This window comes from Micromys minutus (assembly GCF_963924665.1).
Source record: "Micromys minutus genome assembly, chromosome: 11".
NCBI lineage: Eukaryota > Metazoa > Chordata > Mammalia > Rodentia > Muridae > Micromys > Micromys minutus.
This window is the reverse complement of record NC_137980.1, coordinates 40,503,221-40,523,489: the sequence shown is the minus strand read 5'-3', so window position 1 is coordinate 40,523,489 and position 20,269 is coordinate 40,503,221. Positions and strand designations below refer to the sequence as shown.

Below are 20,269 nucleotides of genomic sequence, written 5' to 3'. Positions count from 1 at the left end.
GGTGCTGGAAGTATGGTGTGCACCAGCTTCCGGCCCTTGTTTTTAACAACGTCTCAGTCTGGAGCCCAGACTGCCCTGCATTTAGGCAATCCACCTGCCTCACCCTCCTGAATGCTGGGATTACAAATGTTGAGCCACCAAGCCAGGCTGTTTCTAACTCAAAAGACCAGGTTGGGAGAGGGTTACAGTGAAACTAAACTACAACCCTTGCCAAGTAGTCTCTGGGGTGGGATGGCCAGTGTGTGGGTGCGGAGCTGCGGTGATCCACTCCGGACTCACGATCTGAGGAGCCTGTAATTTATGGAGCCGGCTTAGGCTGTTACTGTCCTTATCTCTCAGCCCACTGAACACTAATTCTCACAGCTTCTCATGCCCCTTGTCAGTCCAGATCAGCTCTAGCTTGAGGATTTGGGGACAGGGAGAGGAGGTGAGGGAGAAAGGAGGTTAGGGTCAGTCTCTATACCAAAGAGGCAGGAGTCAAGAGCTAATTCACAGGGTTTCTCTGGTCCTCAGATTTCTTAAGCTGACAAGGCTCCCCTCCCCCACAACAGCTTTATCAAACACAAACTATTTTCTACATTCCCTCCTCAAACAGCCCTGGCTCACAGCAGATCTGCCTGAGAGATCCAGGAAGCTCTGGCCCTCCCTTCAGGTAGCGAGGGATGCCACACCCGGGGGAGGGGAGGGCGGATGTGACGGCAGCTCCAGGAATGCAGGGCCCACGCAGGTGCATTGGCACCCATGAACTTCCTCAAAGCAGCTGATAAAGTAGTCTCTCCGTAATAATAATAGCAGCCACCTAGCCAGCATCCACACAGACTTGGGGCCACAGGTCCACAGTTCTCAAGGTGTGACCTGCTCAGGGCCGAAGCAGGAGAAAGCTGAGAATGGAGTTCTTGTGATTTCTAGCACATCAGTTTGAAGAGTGGCCCACAGGCCCACTGGAACCTGGAAACCTCGCTAGGGGAATTTCCAAAGTCATATTGTTCTCACGAAGGTGTCACTGATGGAGTTTGCCACAAGAGACATGACAAATGATGATATCATCTTTAACTGCTTGGAATACATATCGTGCATTGTTTTTAAACGAGTTTCTGTTCTAGTTCCAATACAATAAATACCCATAGGTATTCACAAACTTTGGGGTTCCCAGGGATGTTTAGTTAAAGAGGTCTTGGGCTGTAGCTGCTGGCTGATGCATTTGAGCAGGGTTCCAGGCCTGTGGCTGGCCCTTGCAACCACAAATCTTCTCTCCACCACACAGCTATGGGTTGGGAAGGCAGCCTTGAGATTCGGCAAGGGGAATAGTTTCTCTTCCTCCAGGGCTTCCACCCCAAAATGACCTGGGAAACCTTAAAATCACCCATCAACATCTGGTGAACTGATTCGTTTGAGGGGAAAGGGGTGTCTCATCTTTGAAGGTATAGGGTGTAGCCTGGAGAAGCCATAGACTCAGTTCCTCTGTCCCCAGATACATACATGAGAGCATGCCTTGCCAGGAGACTGGCTCTCCCAGCAAACGACTGAGCAAAAAGCAGGCACATCCCGCCACTGGGTAGCTTTCATTGTACACAGAGGAAGGCAGATCAAAGTGCACTAGCACGAAGGGAACTAGAAAAACTGGGCCCACCATAGTGGAAAGGGGGAGGCACAGATGTTAGATTCTGCAGTGTAAGGGAAAAGCATGGACAGGAGTGAAGCCCCCTAATCAGCCAGCTCTTCAGCCATCAGCCCTCCGCGGGTTGGGGAGGAGATAGAGGGTCTCCACCTTTCTGCTAGGCTCAGCAAGGCCAACAGGTAAACAAAACAGAGAGAGGCTGCAGCCCCATTGTGGGGCACTCAGAGATTAGGAATCTGTGTTGTGTTACCCCGGGACACAGCTCGGTCACTGGGGAAACAGAACACAACCCAGAGGCTGACGTTGATACAAACAACAAACGACCCAGAAATTGCTCCACGGAGAGAAGACTTCAGCCCCAGAGGACGGATGGTGAGGTCTGCAGGGAACCAGGGCCTGTAGGGACCATCGCAGGCCTCCGCTCCCCATCCTCTCCTAATACCCAGGGCACCCTCGGGACAGGGAAGATCTAGAGCAGTGATTCTCAATCTTCCTAATGCTGTGACCTCGCGTTTTGATGACCTCCAACCATAAAATTATTCTCCCAGCTACTTAATTGTAATTTTGCTACTGTTAGGAATCGCAATGCAAATATCTGTGTTTTCCAATGGTCTTGGGTGACCCCTGAAAAAGGGTCATCCTGAGGGTCGGAGCCTACAGATTGAGAAGCGTTGATCTTGACGAGAGTGCAGTTTCGTCCCAGTTCAGTTCGAGAGTCCCCCTCCAACCAGCCTCTCCTCGTTACTGACGCAGAGGCGGGAAAACTCGAATCTTTTGACAAGTTTCAGGAGGCCACCTAGAAGCCGCAGCACCGGGGCCCAGGAAGAGGGACCCCACCCCACATCATCACGGCCAGGGAACGGCTGTACACACATTCCAAGCCGGTGACTAGGATGCGTTAAAGATATGGGTGCTCCAGACCCGACCAGAAAGGAGATAAGGCTCAAGCGCATGCGCAAAAAACACACCCTCCTGAGCTGCAGTCCAGGTGCGCTCGCGCTTCCGGCAGGCCTTCCCCATAGCCTTCTCGGGGCGGAAACTCTGCAGCCGGCGCATGCGTCCTGCTGCTCCCCATCTACAGAGAGGACTCAGAGCTTCAGGTGATCCCGCCCCTCCCTCTCAACGCAGGACCAATCGCAAGGTTGTGGGCGGGGCTTTCCAGCCACGAGGCCCGCCCACGGGCCGCGCGAGCCCCGCAGGCTGCGTGCCGATTGGCTGTCGCCGCGGGCGCAGGTGCGCGCTTCCTATTGGGTGTGGGCGGAGCGCCAGCCGCCGCCGAGGCTGCAGGTGAGCGCGCGCACGTGCCGCGGCTGCGGCCCTGCTCCGTGCACGAGCACCGGGCCGCGCGCGTGCCCGCGGGGGAGGCCGCGGAGAAGGAGGCTGCGGCGGCTGTGGGATTGTGCTCCGCCCTCTCCTCACCGCGGCCGCCGCCGCCGCCCCCGAGCCTCGCTGGGAGGGACCCGTGTCTCCGCCTTGCTGCACTGCCAGTCCGACCCTTAGGCCGCCGCGGAGCAGCGGGCACAGCGCTGCGCGGACCTTAGCAGGTGCGGTGACGAGGCGCCGTGCTGCGCTTCGAGTCCCGAGCCCGCGCCCCGCGGCCCCGCTGCCCCACTGCCCCGCTGCCCGCGCTCCCGAGGACCGGCCCCGGACGAGGCCGCCGGCGGCCGGGCGTTCAGCATGAACCGCGGCCACCGGCACGGGGTGAGCAGCGGCTGCCTGGGCACCATGGAGGTGAAGAGCAAGGTGCGCGGCCGGGCGGGGCGACGGGAAGGAGGGAGGGCTGGTGGGATGGTAGGCGCGGGCTGCCCTGTGAGGACGCAGGGTGGCGGGATGGTGGACCTCGGCTGCCCCTGTGGGGACGCGGGCGGAGGGGGATCTGCTGGCCGAAGCACGTAGGAGAGAAACTTGGTGGAGCGCAGCGACTGGAAGCGTTTGCGTCTGCTCCGTAGCACAGCCCCTGTTTTCTATCCTTCGTATTCCCGCCTTGCTTTAAGGGTGCGATTGGTGACCGCTCCGGTGCAAGGTGATGGGATAGCTTTGGGGGATTCCTTCACCCTAGGCACCAGTCAGAGGCTTTCGGAGCACCTTGTTGTCTTCTCATATAACCTTTTCTTGAGGTTCGGGGACACATCGAATGGAGGAGAGCTCTTTTTTTTTTTTCCCCCCAGCTCTAACTTTGGTATGCGGCTAATCTATGAAATTAGCACTATCGCCTTACTCTGGTGCTGCGCTTGACAATTGAGACGCTGCTACCCTTTTCATTCCCGGGACTCTTCATCCCGAATGCTTTTCCCCTTGGTGGGTCGAGCAGTTTTCTGTTCGTGGCTTCAGTGTCCGTGGAATTTCTCAGTCCCATGGCCGGGTGAGCAGAGTAGCCTGGGGGGATTAGTTAGAGAATGCCTTCTTTCAAAAAAGGGGGGCTTTTCAGATGGAATTTGAAAGTGATCTGTAGCCACCGGAACAGGTCGGCAAGCTCGTCTTGACTTTGAAAGGCCAGGAGGAGCAGGATTATATAGCCTGGTTCTCTGAGTTCTGAGATGACAAGAAGGGGTGTGACTTCCCCCTAACTCTGTTCTCGGACCAGGTCTTGCCGGATGGCTTTTTTTACTGAACAACCTGTAAAGTAGTGGTAGAGGGTATTGCTGAGTTTAGGACAGGCCAGAATTGTGAGACACGCGGAAGGAATGGTGTATCGAACACCCACTGTAAAAATAAGCCTAGTGGTTCAGGGACTCTTGGGGGAATGTTGGTCCCGGGAGTAAGGTGAATGGGGAAAGCTGCCTGGTGCTTTTGTGTGTGGCGTCTGGGCTAGAGAGCAAAGTTCTGTAACTTAAGAGTCGCAGATATACATTTGCTTTTAATGATCTAATGCTTTTTTTTAAAAAAATCCTCTAACTATTGAGGCTGGAACTAGAGAGTTCCAGGTCAGCCTGGCCTATACAGTGAGACCCAGTCTTAATGACGTGGAAGGAGGAAATTTATATATCAGAATAGATACTAGATTGAAACTCAGGCCGTTGGTGTTGCAGAGATGGTACTGCACTCAGGAGTATACACTGTTCTTGCCAGACATCCAGCTCAGTTCTGAGAACCCTTGTCAAACAACACGCACCTGTAACAGTGCTTGCACGTGTGTCTTCGTGCCATCTGTATGCCTAGTGCTGTAGGAGGCCAGAATCCTGGAGGGAGTTGAATCCCCTGGATCTGGGGTTAAAATAGTGACCCACCTGTAGGTGCTGGGACTCAAACCTCTGGACGAGCAGTGTGTGCATTTAACCATTGAGCCTTCTCTCTTGCTCCAGAGGATCTGATGTTCTGGCTTCCCAGGGCACCTACACATGACATATATATACAGGTGTACACATAATTGTTTTAGAACAAAACCCTATGATAGTTTTAAGAAACATGCCCTTCCTGGCCGGGTTCTGCACAACAGCAAGGAAAAGTGGCTTGTCAGAGTAGGGAGATGACTGGCTCCAGAGATTTCTCTTTTTCTCTAGTTTGTAGCTGTCGGCACACGAACTTTCTCCTGGCCTCTCTTTGTAGTTGGGCTTGTGGGACTTGAGGTCAGAAGAGAAAACCGCTTGTGATGTTGCATAATACCAACACGCAGGTGTATGGTCCCTGATCTTGGTAGTGAGCCTCTAATTTCTGTTTTATTTAAAAAGAGACTAAGTAGAGACTCCAGGTGTGCTTGTCAGTCAGACAGGAGTGGGTCCCCGGCGGTAGGAAGCTGAGCCCTTGTGGATGGAATTTCAGGCTTTCTGTTTTCCCTTTCCATCTACTGATTTTTGAATATTTTACATAGTTCTGTCCAAAGTGTGTGGTGTGTATTTCAGCTGCCATATGATACTTTAGTGTGAGCCCTCCTCTAAACAGAGGCAGGGCGGTCAGAAGACAGACTCAGGGAATGCTGTCTTGCTGTCTCATCTGTTAACAAATGACAGTAGGCCTGACGTGTGTGTGTGTGTGTGTGTGTGTGTGTGTGTGTGTGTGTGTGTCCGTGTGTCCCCGTCCCCCTCCAGAAGAGGGCGTTGGCTCGATGGAGCTGAAGTTACCTGTGCTTGGTGAGCCATCCGACATGGGTGGGAACTAAACTTGGAGCCTCTGAAAGAACAGTGCATGGTCTGTTGTTGTTGTTGTTTCTTTTGTTGTGGTGGTGGTGGTTGTTATTAAGACGAGGTCTCTCTACATAGTCCTGGCTGTTCTAGAACTCAGGTAGACCAGGCTGGTCTTGAACTCACAGAGATCTGACTGCCTCTGCTGGGAGTTCTGCTGCATGTGTTGCTAGTCCTACCTTAGCTCAGGTTTGTAGAAATACTTTCATTTTATGCTATGTGAATGGTAAAAATTCATTTAAATTTTCACTGCGTTCTGGTTATTTACTTGGTGTGCAAGGGTGTATGGGGATTCGCAGATACCACAGTGTGAGTGTAGAGGTCAGAGGACAACTTTCGGAAGTTGTTTGTCACCACCATGTGGGACTTGGGTGTTGGATTCAGGTTGTGAGGCTTGGCTGCAAGCACTTTTACCTACTGAACCATCTGCTGGCCCCGTGTTCTATAATATCACAGTTAGACAACCCTCACTAGAACTGGATAGTGTGCAGGTCATGGGTGGGGTCTCCTTCACTTCAACAGTAGCGTCAGCCACCTATGGCACTCGTCTTTAACCCCAGCATGTGGACACAGAGGCAAGAGGATCTCTGAGTTCCAGGCCTGCCAGGACTACACAGAGAGACCCTGTCTATCTTGAACAACCAAAAAGAAAAAAGAAAGAAAGAAACAATAGTGTCAACTTTATTATCTTTGCTCTGGGAAGGGAGACATGGTACAGATAATAAAAATAAAGGAGTGTGTAAATATGGGTCTAGTTAGAAGTGCGATACCAGCAACTGGGTGATTTCTTTGGTAACTGATTTATCTTCCTGATTGTTTCCCCAGAAAGTTCCCCATAATCATTTTGATATCCTTAGGTAACCTTGATCTCAAGGGCAGGGGCTAGAGCTGCTACGGTAGAGCTTGACTGGCATACTCAGGCCCAGTTGCATCTCCATAGCCAAGATACCTGCCCCACAGCCTCGGAACAGTCTTGAGACATACCACTTCCTGTTTGCTATCCATGGGCAAATGCAGTATTAACAGCACGTTCCCATAATCCCAGCTCTTGTTTCGAGTTCAAGAGCAGCTAAAGCAGTACAGGGAGAGCCTACCAAACAAACAAAAATTAGGGATGGAGAGATGCCTCAGTGGTTAAGAGCACAGACTTCTCTTCCAGACGACCAGGGTCCTTTCCCCTTCCCTCCAACAAACTAAGTTCTAGGATACGCCGACAGATGCTAGGAAACAAGTCCATGTACATCTGGATTCCAAGCCAGAAAAATCACATGGTGAATAATGGTTATTTGGGTTCCTTTGAGCTCTAATTTTTCTTCATGTCTTAAAAAGTTCTTAAAATCATACTTCCCAGCTCACCTTTTGCCAGCATTGGTGGGGGAGGGCACACAATCTACTGTTAAATATCTAAGTATTTAAGCCAGAGAAGAAAGTGTTAGCAAAGAACTTACATGCAGAAGCTTTAGGGAAACCTAAAGGGTTAAAGAAACCATTAGGTGTATTCCCAGTCAGTCTCCAGAGGAGGGGGTGATAGCCTCGGGTGAGTCAGCCTGCCCTGTGTAGACTGAGGCTGTGCTGTGAGACCGACCAGCCTCCAGAACATGGAGGAGGAACTGCCTCTCATAACGTCACTGTAAGACTCACTGATAGGAAGGGTGTTCCCCGGGGTTTTATTTACTCTGAAGTGTGGAGGTGTGACTAACTTTTTAAGAAAGAACTTTAACTCTGAGTCACCTGATTTTCCTGACAAATGTTAGTGTTTATATCTCAGGTGTGTGTTTTGGAAACTTTGAATTTGTTAAGAGTAAGAAGTGGCCGGTGGATTTTTGTCCTAATAATGTCAAATCATGGGTAACGGTAGAGTGCTTCCAAGAGGAAGGTCAGCCATAGGTAGAGAAGGCTCGCTGGCTGGGTGCCCTGGGTTCCTGTTGCTTGTGAATGCCGGCTGGGAGAAGGGCCTTTCTCTGCCTGGCACCTGCTGTCCCTGTGGAACATTCGTGTTTCCTGGCTATCCTTTGAATTTATACAGAAAACGAATCTGGCAGTCAAACATGTTTGGCGAACATTTACACTTTTTTTTTTTTTTTTTTTTTTGGCGTGGTTCTGGACCAAGAGCCTTGCGAGTGTTAACTGTATCTCTTTCCTCAGATGAGAAAAGTTAATAATAAGATTTTAACTACCCCACCCCCACCTCTCGGTGAGCAAATGTCCCTCCCTCCCTTCTTTTTTTCCCTCTATTTACTGTGTGTTAGTGTTCTGTCTGCATGTATGTATGGTCACCATACGCCCTGCTTGGTGCCCTCGGAGGGCAGGAGAGCATCAGAGAGATACTGGAGTGTTTGTGAGCCGCCTTGTGGGTGCTGAGAACTGAGCGCAGTGCCCTGCAAGAGCAGCACGGGCCCTTGACTGCTGAGCCATCGCCCCAGCCCAGCTCTGGGCATTTAACTGAGCATTTAATATGCTTGGATATCAGTGACTTGTGAGGAGGCTCTTTTTGAAGAAGGCGGATGAGCCTTTCTTAGGTTCCCCGTTTGAGATTGTGCCACACCAGTCCCACAGGGAGTCAGGAGACACTTTAATGTGTGGCCTTGAGGGACCTGGAAGGTAAATGGGAATGACAGACAGTGTTTCCTGCCTGTCCTGTGATCTCTGCCTCCCCAAGGCCATTATTCTCCTCACCCACTAATTGCTGAGCTTTTGAAGCAGGCCAGCCTCCTGGTCCCAGAACACAAACACATTCCTCAACCAGATCAGCCAGGATTTAAAGCTGATGTCTTAATAAGCTCCCCCCCCCCCCACGAACTTACCCTTCTTTCCTGTCTTTAAGCATATTCCTCACATGATGACATCACCCATTTCATGCCAAGAAGCTCAAAGTCCTTTCGATACACTTAGATGTGACTCTTACAGCCCATGAAAAGATAAGTCATTTTATTGGGGGTGTTACTGCGGTAGTAGGAAGTCGGGCCTGTGAATGCCTGTACTGTCAGACAAGGTTGGAGCTGAATTGATTCAGGGCTGTCCTCTGAGACCTGGGCATGGGAGACTCCAGCCATGGTGCCTGTATTTCTTTGCCTTCCACAACTGGCACTGAGGTTCATCACGGGGCTTTCTGTGGCCTCGGATTCCTGTGGCCTCGGATTCACAGAGATCCTCTTGCCTTTACCTCCCAAGTGGGACAAAAGGCATGCGCTCCCATACCCGACTAACTTTCTACTCTCTGATATGTTTGTTATGGTCCTAGTTTGGAGCCGAATTCCGTCGGTTCTCACTGGAACGATCCAAGCCCGGAAAGTTTGAGGAGTTTTATGGACTGCTGCAACATGTTCACAAGATCCCCAATGTTGACGTGCTGGTGGGCTACGCAGACATTCACGGTGACCTGCTGCCCATAAACAATGACGACAACTACCACAAGGCGGTTTCCACCGCCAACCCACTGCTCAGGATATTTATACAGAAGAAGGGTGAGTGCCTCTGTAGGAGCACACACTTAAGAGGGGTTGAAGGCCTGCTTGTGACAAGAGTGCAAGTCTTACATCAGGTAGTATAAGAAGCTAAAGCATTGTGTTGCCGGCCTAATTAATGTCCATGCTTTCTGAACATATGGGAGAAAATCTGTGTTTTTAACCACTGTGGAGACAGACAGTCTTGTGGAGGTTAGAGGACAGCTTGCAGGGGGCTAGGCCGCAGGTGCTCTGAGCTGCAAGACCGTCTTGCCACTGGCTTTCCTTAAGAGTTTTATTTATTTATTTTTAAGATTTATATATTTGGGCTGCAGAGATAGCTCAGTGGTTAAGAGCACTGACTGCTCTTCCTGAGTTCTATTCCCAGCAACCACATGGTGGCTCACAACCATTTGTAGTGGGATCTCATGCCCTCTTCTGGTAAGACAGCAACAGTGTACTCACATACATTAAATTAATAAATCCTTTAAAAACATGTATTTATTTATTATATATAAGTACACTGACAAGTACCTTTGTCAGTTTTTTTTTTGTTTTATTTTAAATTGTGAGTGTGCGAGTACTAGTGTGTATGTGAGAGTTTGTGTGAGTGTGCATATGAGAATGTGTGTGTGTGTGAGTGTGTGCAAGTGCTAGTGTGTGAGAGTTTGAGGGTGTGTATGAGAGAGAGTGTGTGTATGATAGTGTGTGTGTGTGTGTGTGTGAGTTTGTGTGTGTGTGTATGAGAGAGAGAGAGTGTGTGTGTGTGTGTGTGTGTGTGTGTGTGTTGGTTCTGCATACTCAGAGGTGTCAGCTCCCCTGGACTGGTGTTGCAGGCATTTGTGAACTGCTGTGTGGGGGCTGGAATTCACTGTGTGCACTCTGAAAGAACAATCCAGTGCTCTTAACCACTGAGCCATCTTGCCAGCCCCCTCCCCTTACATTTTTTTTTAAAGTCAGAATTATGATATTAGTCCTCGTGTGGGGCTGATGGGAAAGAGTAAGCTTGGCAGCCTCATGCGCCTCAGAGTCAGCGAACGCAGGCTGTTCACTCTCCCTTGTGTGTTCTGTCTGGAGACATCACTTCCTGGACAAGCTGAGGAAGGCAGTGCCAGCTCTGAGTGGTACTCAGTAAAATCTTGTTTTTGTTCCATTTCAGAATATTTTTTAATTCACAGAATAGTCTAAATATAAAGCTAGCTGGGACTGAGAAGGAATGGGTGACTTTGGGGGCTGTGACTACTGTCTCTCAGAAAGTGTCTTGAGTCCTGAGACTGCCCGTGTCCTGTGTGTGAGACAGGGTCGGAGTCACAGAGACTGCAGGAGGACAGGCAGCCCTGTCCTGTTGGGTGAAGGGAAGGTTTGAAAAGCCCGCTTTAGGTTTTCCAGCCAGCTGAGGAAGCAGCTTGAAGGGAGGGAAGGTGGGCCCCTCCTGGGCCCCGACGTACCAGGCCTTGGTTTCTTTGGTTTTCTGGGTTTGGAGAAGTTGAAGTGCACCAGTGTCATCTGCTGGTAGGCTGCAGTGTGTTCTGAGTTAGTGTGAACTGTCCCAAGTGCCACAGTGGGTGGTAGACTCCACAGCAAGCGCACACTGGGCAGAGACTGATTGCAGGAGGCCCTGTGGTCTACTCACAGGAATCAGTGTGTAGGGAGCCAGTATGGGGGCAGAGAGGAGAGAAGGGCTTTGAGCACCACAAGCATATTTAACTGAATCCAGCAGAGGGCCGGGATTGCTGGGGATGACAAATTTAATAGATTAGTCTTTGGATTAGAAATGGTAGTCTGGGGCTCTAGAGATCCGGGCACCTAAAACATGACAACTGTACTCAGTGGCTCAAAACTGAAGTCTCAGTCCAAGAGCCCAAGGCAGGCAGAGTTTGAGGCTATCCTGGGTTGTATAACAAGATCCTATTTCAAAAAGGCATCAAAACAACTTAAAAGCTGGAAGAACAGCAGAACTGGAGAGCAGGTTCACCTGGGGAATGGTGAGTGGAAAGGGGCTTGTATGCCGTAACACCATCTCCTAGATGCTGAGATTAAGGGCTTGCCCCACCACGCCTGGTAGATTTTTAGTGTTTAAAAATAAGACTTTGGGGCTGGAGAGATGGCTCAGCAGATAAGGGCTCTTGCCACCAAGCCTGAAAGCCAGGGTTCTTCTATCCCCAGGGTTTCCTCTCTTACCTCCTCTGTGTGCTATGGCATGTGTGTGTGTGTGTGTGTGTGTGTGTGTGTGTGTGTGTGTGTGCGCGTGCGTGCGTGCGCGCGTGTGCACGCGCATGCATGTATGTATGTGTCTGTCTGTCTGTCTGTCTTGTAATCGTAGCCCTCGGGAGCTGGAGGGAGGAGGATGGAGAGTTAGGTAATGGCTACCCTGGACAACAGAGTTCTAGGTGAGCCTAAGTGTATGGGGAGAGCCAGTGAGCTGGCTCGGTGAACCACCAAGACTGCTGATCTCAGTGTGATCCCCAGGGCCCAGTAAGGTGGGAAAAGGAAACCGGTTCCCATAAGTTGTCTTCTGGCCTCCATACCACATGCTCCATGGCACACATGACACAAAGCGTGTATGCAACTGTCACATGCATATATATCTGGAACATACTGTGGCTTTAGTGAGAATTAGAAAGGCCATCTCATCAGCTGTTGCTTGAAACTGCGTGACAGCTTCAACTCCAGCTAATAGAGTCCTGGTGTGGACAAATCGGCAGGACCTTCCAGCACTCCACCCCTTCACACTCCACCTGACTTAGTGCCTCATTCCGGCCCTGCTCTCTGCCTCTGGCTTTGCCAGAGGGTCTCTTGGGACCTTCCGGACCAGTTTTCCTCGAAGATCTAGTCATATCTTATGTAGGCCTAGGCTATCAGATTTGTTTATATGCTGTTGACCACCAGGCCCTAGCATCAAAGTCAGATAACATGTACCATTCTAACTCGGAAGAGAACATTTTCTCAGAGCAAACAGAGGCTCGGGCAGGAGCTGTTTCTGTGGCCCTGGAGAAGCCAGACGCACCGCATTGCAGAACCACAGCAGTGAGTCTGGTGTCTGCTTTGTTGTTAATCTCACTCTGCAACCCTGACTGGCCTGGGACTCAGAGACATGCCTGCCTCTGCTTCCTGTGTGCCGGGATTAAATCAAGACCTCAGCCTGTGTTTTTAGCCATTACTTTTGTCTTTTCTGTTTTTGTGGTGCTCCTTGGCTTTGAAGCTATGGCCCCATGGTGGCAGACAAGCACCATGCCCGCCCCCTTGTGATTGTCTCAAACACTTGACTAAAGCCATTAAAGTTTGAAAACTGAGGTGGTTTAGGATCTGACATGCTATTGAATGAAGTTTCTGGGGTAAGAAACCGGCCCTTGAGCGTGGGCTCTCAGAGCTGACACTTAGACAATCCGGTCTAACACTTTGCACACTTTGAAAAGTTCTGTTCTATAGCAGTCTTCTGTTAGAAGATGCCATACTGTTTTGGGGGCTGCTCTGGAACCCAATACAAAACAAAAACTTGATATCTGAAAAATTATTTTCACAGAGGGTTTTCAGCTCCTCTCTTGTGGGGTGGAGTTTCTCCTGCTGTGGCCTGGCCAGCATGAGACAAGCAGTGTCCTCTGTTGTCTGTCCCATGAGTGTGCCTTTAAAACTTGCCCAGGTCAGGTACAGCGGCCTACTTAGTACCAGCACCAGTATTTCCCTAAAAGCCAGCAACATGGCTCCGTGGGTAAAGGTGTTGCCATCAAGCTTGATGACCTGACTCTGATTCCTAAAACCCATGTGGCAGAAGGAAAGAACTGACTCCCACAGTTTGTCCGCTGAACCTCACATCCATGCCCTGGCACGCACACACATGCATACATACACAACATCATATATGATAAATCAATGTGGCACTCATCGCAAACTTTAATCCCAGCTCTCAGGAGGCAGAGACAGGGGCATCTCTGAGTTCCAGGACAGCCAGAGGTACATAGTGAGACTGTCTCAAAACAACTTAAACCCACTAGGTCATTCCTGTAGACTGTTCCTGTAGGACAGAGTGAAGGTGACGTGTTTCCAGACAGATCTGCTTAGTCTGGGCCCCAGGACTCGATAGAAGGCAGGCCTTCTCCCCCTGGCCAATCAGATCTCTACTCCCTGATCTACTGTGGTGGTCTGTGTGTTGGACAGATCGTGTCCTGGGGCGTGTGAACAGTGCTGGCTGGGCCTTCTGAGCTGCTGGGTCTCGTTCAGGGCATGGTCTCTGTGACTCACACACCTGTAACTGGCAGAAAACCAGCTTGTAGACCTTGGCCTGGCACCGGACATGACTTTGTGGCTCCGTTTTAAGGTTACACTTTACTGAGCCAGGGTTTAATTTTAATACAGTCCAAGGGGTACACATCAGTTACTCCTCACAGGAGGCAGGAGTAGTAAGGGATACAAACCTGTAATCCTGGTCGGAAGTGAGTTCAGGGCCTTGCTCCCACCTCCGAGCCAACCTGCTCTCAGTCACAAAGCCATAGCGCACCCTGAGTTCTTCTCTACATATGTCCCGCATGCTGCCTCCACCCCGGGCTGGTCACCATCCTCAGTACCTACGTAGAGCGGCCTTCAAACTGCATCAGGGAGCTTTCTGGAAAACCCAGATGAGATTACCATGAGTGGGTTCACAGCCCAAGGCTGAAGTGCCTAGACCATAGCACTTTCCAGGAGTCCTGTCTGCACCTCCAGTACACCCCCTTTCTTACCCGTGTATCGGACCCCTGCACCATTCCCTTCCCCCAACACACACACTGCATCTGGAGCCTTCTTCTCCTTCCTACCCTGCTGCCTACTACTGTTCTTCTCACCTCTGGAGACACCTGCCTCCTCTGCCTGCCCTGCTGGCTCCCCTCCGCTCCTGACGCTGACTGGCAGCTCTGTGGAAGCAGACAGCTTCCTGTTTCACACCGGCACACTGCATAGTGCAGTCTCAGGCATGGTTTGAAAAGTAGTGGGTGGTTGCTTCTTCCATGGGGAAGAAAGAGTTTGTGTCATTTGAACATTGGGTAAAACGATATTTAGTCTTATCCAAGTTGCTGAATAGCCTTTGAGTCATTGTGCATTAGAAAGAGACTGGCAAACAGGCCTGACATTCTGTGACCTTTTCTTAAAAACATTTCTTACTCCACAGCCCAAGGTTGGTTGTAGAGGTGACTCTAATGCCCCGCACAGCTTGCTATGTATGTAGCCTGGGTTGATCTTGAACTCGAAGAACTCTGTATCCACCCCCAACACCTCAGCTCTGAGTGTTGTGAATAGCTTTATGTCCACTTGGTCAGTGCCCTACAGTTGAATGCTCTATGCCAACCTCACCCCACCCCGCTTTTTTTTTTTTTTTTTTTTTTTTAAGACAGGAGCTAGCCTTAACCTTACTGTACAACAGGTTAACTCCTGGTCCTCTTACGTCTACCCCCAGTGCTGGGTTATAGGTGAGTGTGTCCAGCTTGGCCTAGAGCACATCCTCCTGCCTCAGCTTCCATGTAGTTAATTGCCCTTATAAGCCCATGCCACCAGGCCTAGCTGCCCTGTCTTCCTCTGAACTTGCAACGGGACAAGCAAGCTCTTGAGTCTGCTGAAGACTATACCCGGTGTTTGCTAGGTTTTCCTGTCCAGGAATGCTTGGTACTGTTCTGAAGTTTTTGTTTCCCAAAGTTGCTTTTTTTCCGTGGGCATTACTTCTGTCTGCTTGCCCTCACAATGGGCCCTGGCTCACCCTCATCCAAGTGTGCTGGTGGGACAGCCTGCGTGTGAGATAGACATTTGGCTGCTTAGAAGTTTAGAAGCTTCTGGGTGGATTCTTGTCAAGGGCAGCGAGCAGAGATTGTTGGCTGAGGGACAGTTCTCAATGGGGTGTTCCTGTATCGCCTTGCTCAGCTCTGCTGTGGGTCTCTGGGACTCCCATGGCCTTTGGGAGTGACCTTGGCCTCCAGCTGGGCCCTCCTGGATGGTCACCTTTACACTTTACACTCACACCCTGCACCCTGGCCGGCTGCCAGCGTGTTTCTTTCCCAGTGGCTGGAGGCTGATTAGCTGGGTGGGAGAACAGAGGTGCCTTTGTCCCATGTTGCGCTTCTGAGAATTTAGAGTGAGCATTCACGGGGAGTCGTAGGCCAAGGCAAATTATGCAGATTTGGGTTTTCTCGGTAGGGTTTCCCATGAGCAGGCATGTAAGCAGCTTGGGGGCCTTCTCGGCTTTGTGGTCTGGAATTCCCCTGGACATGTTGCACGGGCTTCCACTATTGGTTGTTCTGAAATAAACAGTTCAGTGTAAGACTAATCCTAACGGCTTTTATGGAGCTTTTTGCCAAAACCTTCTGCTTTAATGGATTTATTTCTCAAACCAAACTATAAAGCAACTTTCTGCCTAAGGATACATTGCAGACTCTTAGTGAGAAGATATGGTGCCAGTAGGAACTTGGAAGTTACTGGTCTAGTAAAGATCTGGGTTCTTCCTTTCTTGGGTGATTTTGTATTTCTAAGTCCCTGGGCTGGGATCTGAAGATAATGATGGATGTCCCTGACTGTGGCAGGTCCACTGAGAGGGCAGCAGGATTCTGTAGGTCTGGGCTGTCTGTAAGGGGATCTAATTATTTGGGGATGAAGGAGCACATGAGAGGTCTAGTTTTTTGGAGATAAGGTTTTGTGTTGTCCTAGCTGGCCTCACTGTGTAGCTGAGGATGGGTGGGTGGCCTCGGGTTCCTGATTCTGCTTCCAGGCTCTAAGCGCCGTACTCTGATTACTGAGGTATTGTTTGTCTTTATTAACTGACTGTCTCCCGGTTGGTTTTGATTTTGGGTTTTGCTTACTTGGTTTAGGTTTTTGGTTTTTTCTCTAAGATAAGGTCCCTGGTGTGGCCCAGTCCTGGTTCTAACTCATATGTCCTGTGTGGGCCTCCAGAGCCTTGGGACTGAAAAACCCAGCCCTGAGGTGGCTTCAGCCCTCCTCCCGCTGCTTATTCTGTTCCTGTCCCCCTGATGCTCCATCTGTGTTTTCTGCCTTCACCTTGTGACAGCAGTGTCTGGGGCTGTGTCTCCAGCATGTGACAGACTTAGCTGGCTCAAGGAACTAGTCCAGCTGCAGGTGCATAGCTAGAGAGCACATGGGGTTGTTTTTTTAAGTACACTGTGGCTGTCTTCAGACACATCAGAAGAGGGCACTGGATCCCATTACAGATGGTCTGTGAGCCACCATGTAGTTGCTGAGATTTAAACTCAGGACCTCTGGAAGAGCAGTCAGTGCTCTTAACTGCTGAGCCATCTCTCCAGCCCAAGAGCACATGTTTTAATACAGCAGCAGATGCAGAGTTGGCAGTGTATTTGTTGCGACTTACTAGGTATCAGCACTACTTTTTCTTCTTTATGTTTGTGTGTGTGTGTGTGTGTGTGTGTGTGTGTGTGTGTACATGTGTATACACATGTGCTCTGTGCAGCGGGCACATGGAGGTCGAAGGACAACTTGAAGACGTTGGTTGTCTGCTTTCTGGGTGGTGGGGCTCAAACTCCAGTCACCAGACTTGGCAGGGAGCACTCACGGTAGCCACTTAGCCAGCTCACTAGCAGCAAAGGGAGTTCTACTGAAAACAAGGTTTCCATCATGGAGGGAAATCTGCTGGGCACGAAGAGACTCAGTGCAGCTTAGATGGAGCAGGAGCTCCAAGTTTGCCAGAGTCCTTGCCACCCTGCACCCCTGTCTGTCACAGCACTGACGTCACGCCTGGTTGAAAACATGAAAGATCCCTCACCTCTGCCTCTGCCAAAGTGGGGAGTGAGAGATTCAGAGCTTATGGGGCACGGGGAGTTTATTTGCTGAGAGTTGAGTTCTAAGCATTTGTTGCATACTGACTCCACGTAATTAAGCTGTGAGTGCAGATGCTTTGTTAGGTTTGTTCTTCTTCCTCCTACCCTTCCAGCTGCTGCTGCTGAAACTGAACCTAGGGCCTCACTAGTTCAAGGTGCCCCACCCCCACCCGTGCCCCTGATGCCACACCCCAGCCATCTTTCTCTCCAGAGTTCCTGGAGTTCTTGGAATGCATGTCCCTTCCCCTTTCCTCATTTGGATGTGATAAATATGCAAAGTGGAAGTGTTCTAACTAAATGCAGAAAAACTGTTTTAAGCTGGAAGGTTGGGATAACTTTAATCCTAGCACAGCCAAAGCAGAGGCAGGAGGATTGCTCCAGCATGGTGAGTATCAGGCCAGCCTAGGCTACAGTGGGAGACTGTAACTCAAGTTTGTTTTCTTTCCCCTTCAAAATAGGGTTTCTCTGTGTAGCCAAGGCTGTCCTGGAACTCACTCTACATGTAGACCAGGCTAGCTTCAAACTCTTGCCCCTGCTTCCGAATGCTTGTATTAAAGGTGTGAACCATCACCTTGTTAAGAGATATGTTTTTATTTTTAAGTAGCTGATGTAAAATAATTTCTATTCTGGCTAGAGAAGTAGCTTAGCTGTTAAGAGCACTGGCTGTTCTTCTGGAGAACCCAGGTTCTATCCTGAGCACTCTTATATGTGGCTAAACAGCTGGTGGAACTCCAGTTCCAGGGGATCCAACGCCCACTTCCAATCTCTGAGGGCACCAAGCATACATGTGGTGCACATACACATATGCAGACAAAACTCCATATATGTAAATATATTTAATTTTTTTTTTTAAATTCTGAAGGGATTTCATGTAGTTTAGGCTGGTGTTGAACTCAAAATGTATGTGAATCTGCCCTTGAACTCCTGATCTTCCTGCCTCCCTCCATTGCACAAGAGGTGTGGCTGCAGGTATGAGCCATTAAGTGTGTGTACATGTGTGCTAACACTGTGCTCCTAGAGTTCAGAGAACAGTGTCTGAGAGTTGATTCTTTATTCCACCATGTGGGTCCTGGGAACCAAACTCTGGTCATCAGGCTTAGCCGCAAGCACCTTTACCACTGAGCCATCTTGGCAAACCCAAGCTTGTTTTCTTCAAACAAGTTTGTAAACTGAACATTACAGGCACATCCTGTAATCCCATATTTTCAGAAGTTGAGGCAGGGGGATTGCTTTGAGTACCAGTAAAACCCCAGGAACAGGAAGGTGAGAAGAGATAAAGTTGTAGCCAGGAGTGGTAACATCCACATGCATAGTCCTAGTGTCTCAGCTGCCTGGGTAACTGAGGCTGGCCTAGGAGTGTGAGACTCTCCACCTGAGGAGGAAGGAAATGTGAGCCTGTAAGATCTACCACAAGTTATTTTGGGTCTTTCGGATTTTAGATTTTGAGGTGGGGTTTCAGGATTGGGGGGGCGGGGCACTCAAGCTTGTGGTGATACAATATAGACCAGGTTGGCCTTGAACTTGAGATCCTCCTACCTTCTGCCGTAGGCTACTGAGTGGGGGGTTGACAACAGGTGTGTGGGCCATGCTTGACTGTCAGAATCTCACTGGTCAGTGTTCAGTAGTCAGTGACGTTTGAGATGTGCGAGAGGGCCCTCTAGTGTCTTCCTATGGCATGGCAAGTCACCAGTGCCGTTCTCGTTCTCGTGGTCCGGCTGAGTAAGCTAACACTCAGATCCTGGGTGCTGTGTACACTGCTTGGCATTGTCTCTCAGGTCAGCCGTGTTTCTTAGTGGGTCTGTAACCGCCCTGTGTGTGCTCTCTCCAAACAGAAGAAGCTGACTACACTGCCTTTGGCACCGACACCCTCATCAGGAAGAAGAACGTGCTGAGCAACGTGCTGCGTCCCGACAACCATAGGAAGAAGCCTCACATCGTCATCAGCATGCCGCAGGACTTCCGACCCGTGTCATCCATCATCGATGTGGACATCCTCCCGGAGACGCACCGAAGGGTCCGTCTGTACAAGTATGGCACAGAGAAGCCCCTGGGCTTCTACATCCGGGACGGCTCCAGCGTCCGGGTGACACCGCATGGCTTGGAGAAAGTCCCTGGGATCTTCATCTCTAGGCTCGTCCCCGGGGGTCTGGCCCAGAGCACGGGCCTGCTAGCTGTCAATGATGAAGTTTTAGAAGTAAATGGTATAGAGGTGTCTGGGAAGAGCCTGGACCAGGTGACCGATATGATGATAGCCAACAGCCGAAACCTCATCATCACAGTGCGGCCGGCCAACCAGAGGAACAACGTGGTGCGCAACAGTCGGACTTCTGGCAGCTCTAGCCAGTCCACTGACAACAGCCTCCTGGGCTACCCGCAGCAGGTGGAGGCCAGCTTCGAGCCAGAGGACCAGGACAGCGACGAGGATGACATCATCATTGAAGACAGTGGCGAGCCACAGCAGATCCCCAAGGCCACCCCTGATGCCCAGAGCCTGGAGTCCCTGACGCAGATCGAGCTCAGCTTTGAGTCGGGACAGAATGGGTTCTCCCCTCCTCAGGACACGAGCCTGGTGCCTGCGCCCCGCAGCCTGGACACAGAGTTGGAAAGCCAAGCTCCAGACCAGAAACTCCTAGAGGAAGATGGAACAATCATAACGTTGTGAATCGCCACATTGTCTTCTGAGGGAGGGTGTGAGGAACGGTGTAAGTATGGCCACATGACTGTGGACCTCTAGGTCATGATGTATGTATGTATCCCGGCCTCAAGTATGGCCGGGATGGGACGGGGCATCTGCTGCAGCAGGCCGCCATAACTCGGGTGTGAGGCCTTTGCTGCAGAGCAGGTGCTGCTTCTGAGACCTGCCTGGAGCTGTCCTGAGGTGACTGGGGGCCACATGCAAAGATCGCTCTTTGCCCTCTTGTGAAGTCTGATCGTCTGTTAGCCACTGGGAGCCTCAGTTCCCAGATTCCCAACATTGATGTTTTCTGACTTTAAAATATTCCTCTGTTAACTGTGACAAACTGTTTTCTTCATGTGCAGTTTTTGTTCTGTCTTCCTGTTTTCTAAGACGTTTGCTGGCTGTGTTTAGGGGTGCCTCTCCCCCAGCCCTGGAGCAACACCTGTTGTCCTTACCCTGGAGCTTTACAGTTGCAGGGGGCCATCTTCCTTTATCCCCAGCCCATCGGAGATTGTTTCAGTGCGTGTGCGCACGCGTGAGATGCAGCAGTTAGTTGGCTCCCACACTCTCCCAGTGTTCCAGGCAGTGTGGATTGTTTTGGATAAGAA

General features: G+C 50.5%; 1 protein-coding gene across 1 annotated transcript; it reads left to right on the top strand.

The window, feature by feature from the left end:
* Positions 1 to 3,295: 3,295 nt before the first annotated feature.
* On the top strand, positions 3,296 to 19,646 carry PARD6B (par-6 family cell polarity regulator beta; the record flags this gene model as incomplete). Its single annotated transcript, XM_080924991.1, has 3 exons — positions 3,296 to 3,361; positions 8,978 to 9,200; positions 18,817 to 19,646. 3 exons carry the CDS (start codon positions 3,296 to 3,298, stop codon positions 19,644 to 19,646), a joined length of 1,119 nt encoding a protein of 372 aa, XP_080781117.1.
* Positions 19,647 to 20,269: the final 623 nt, after the last annotated feature.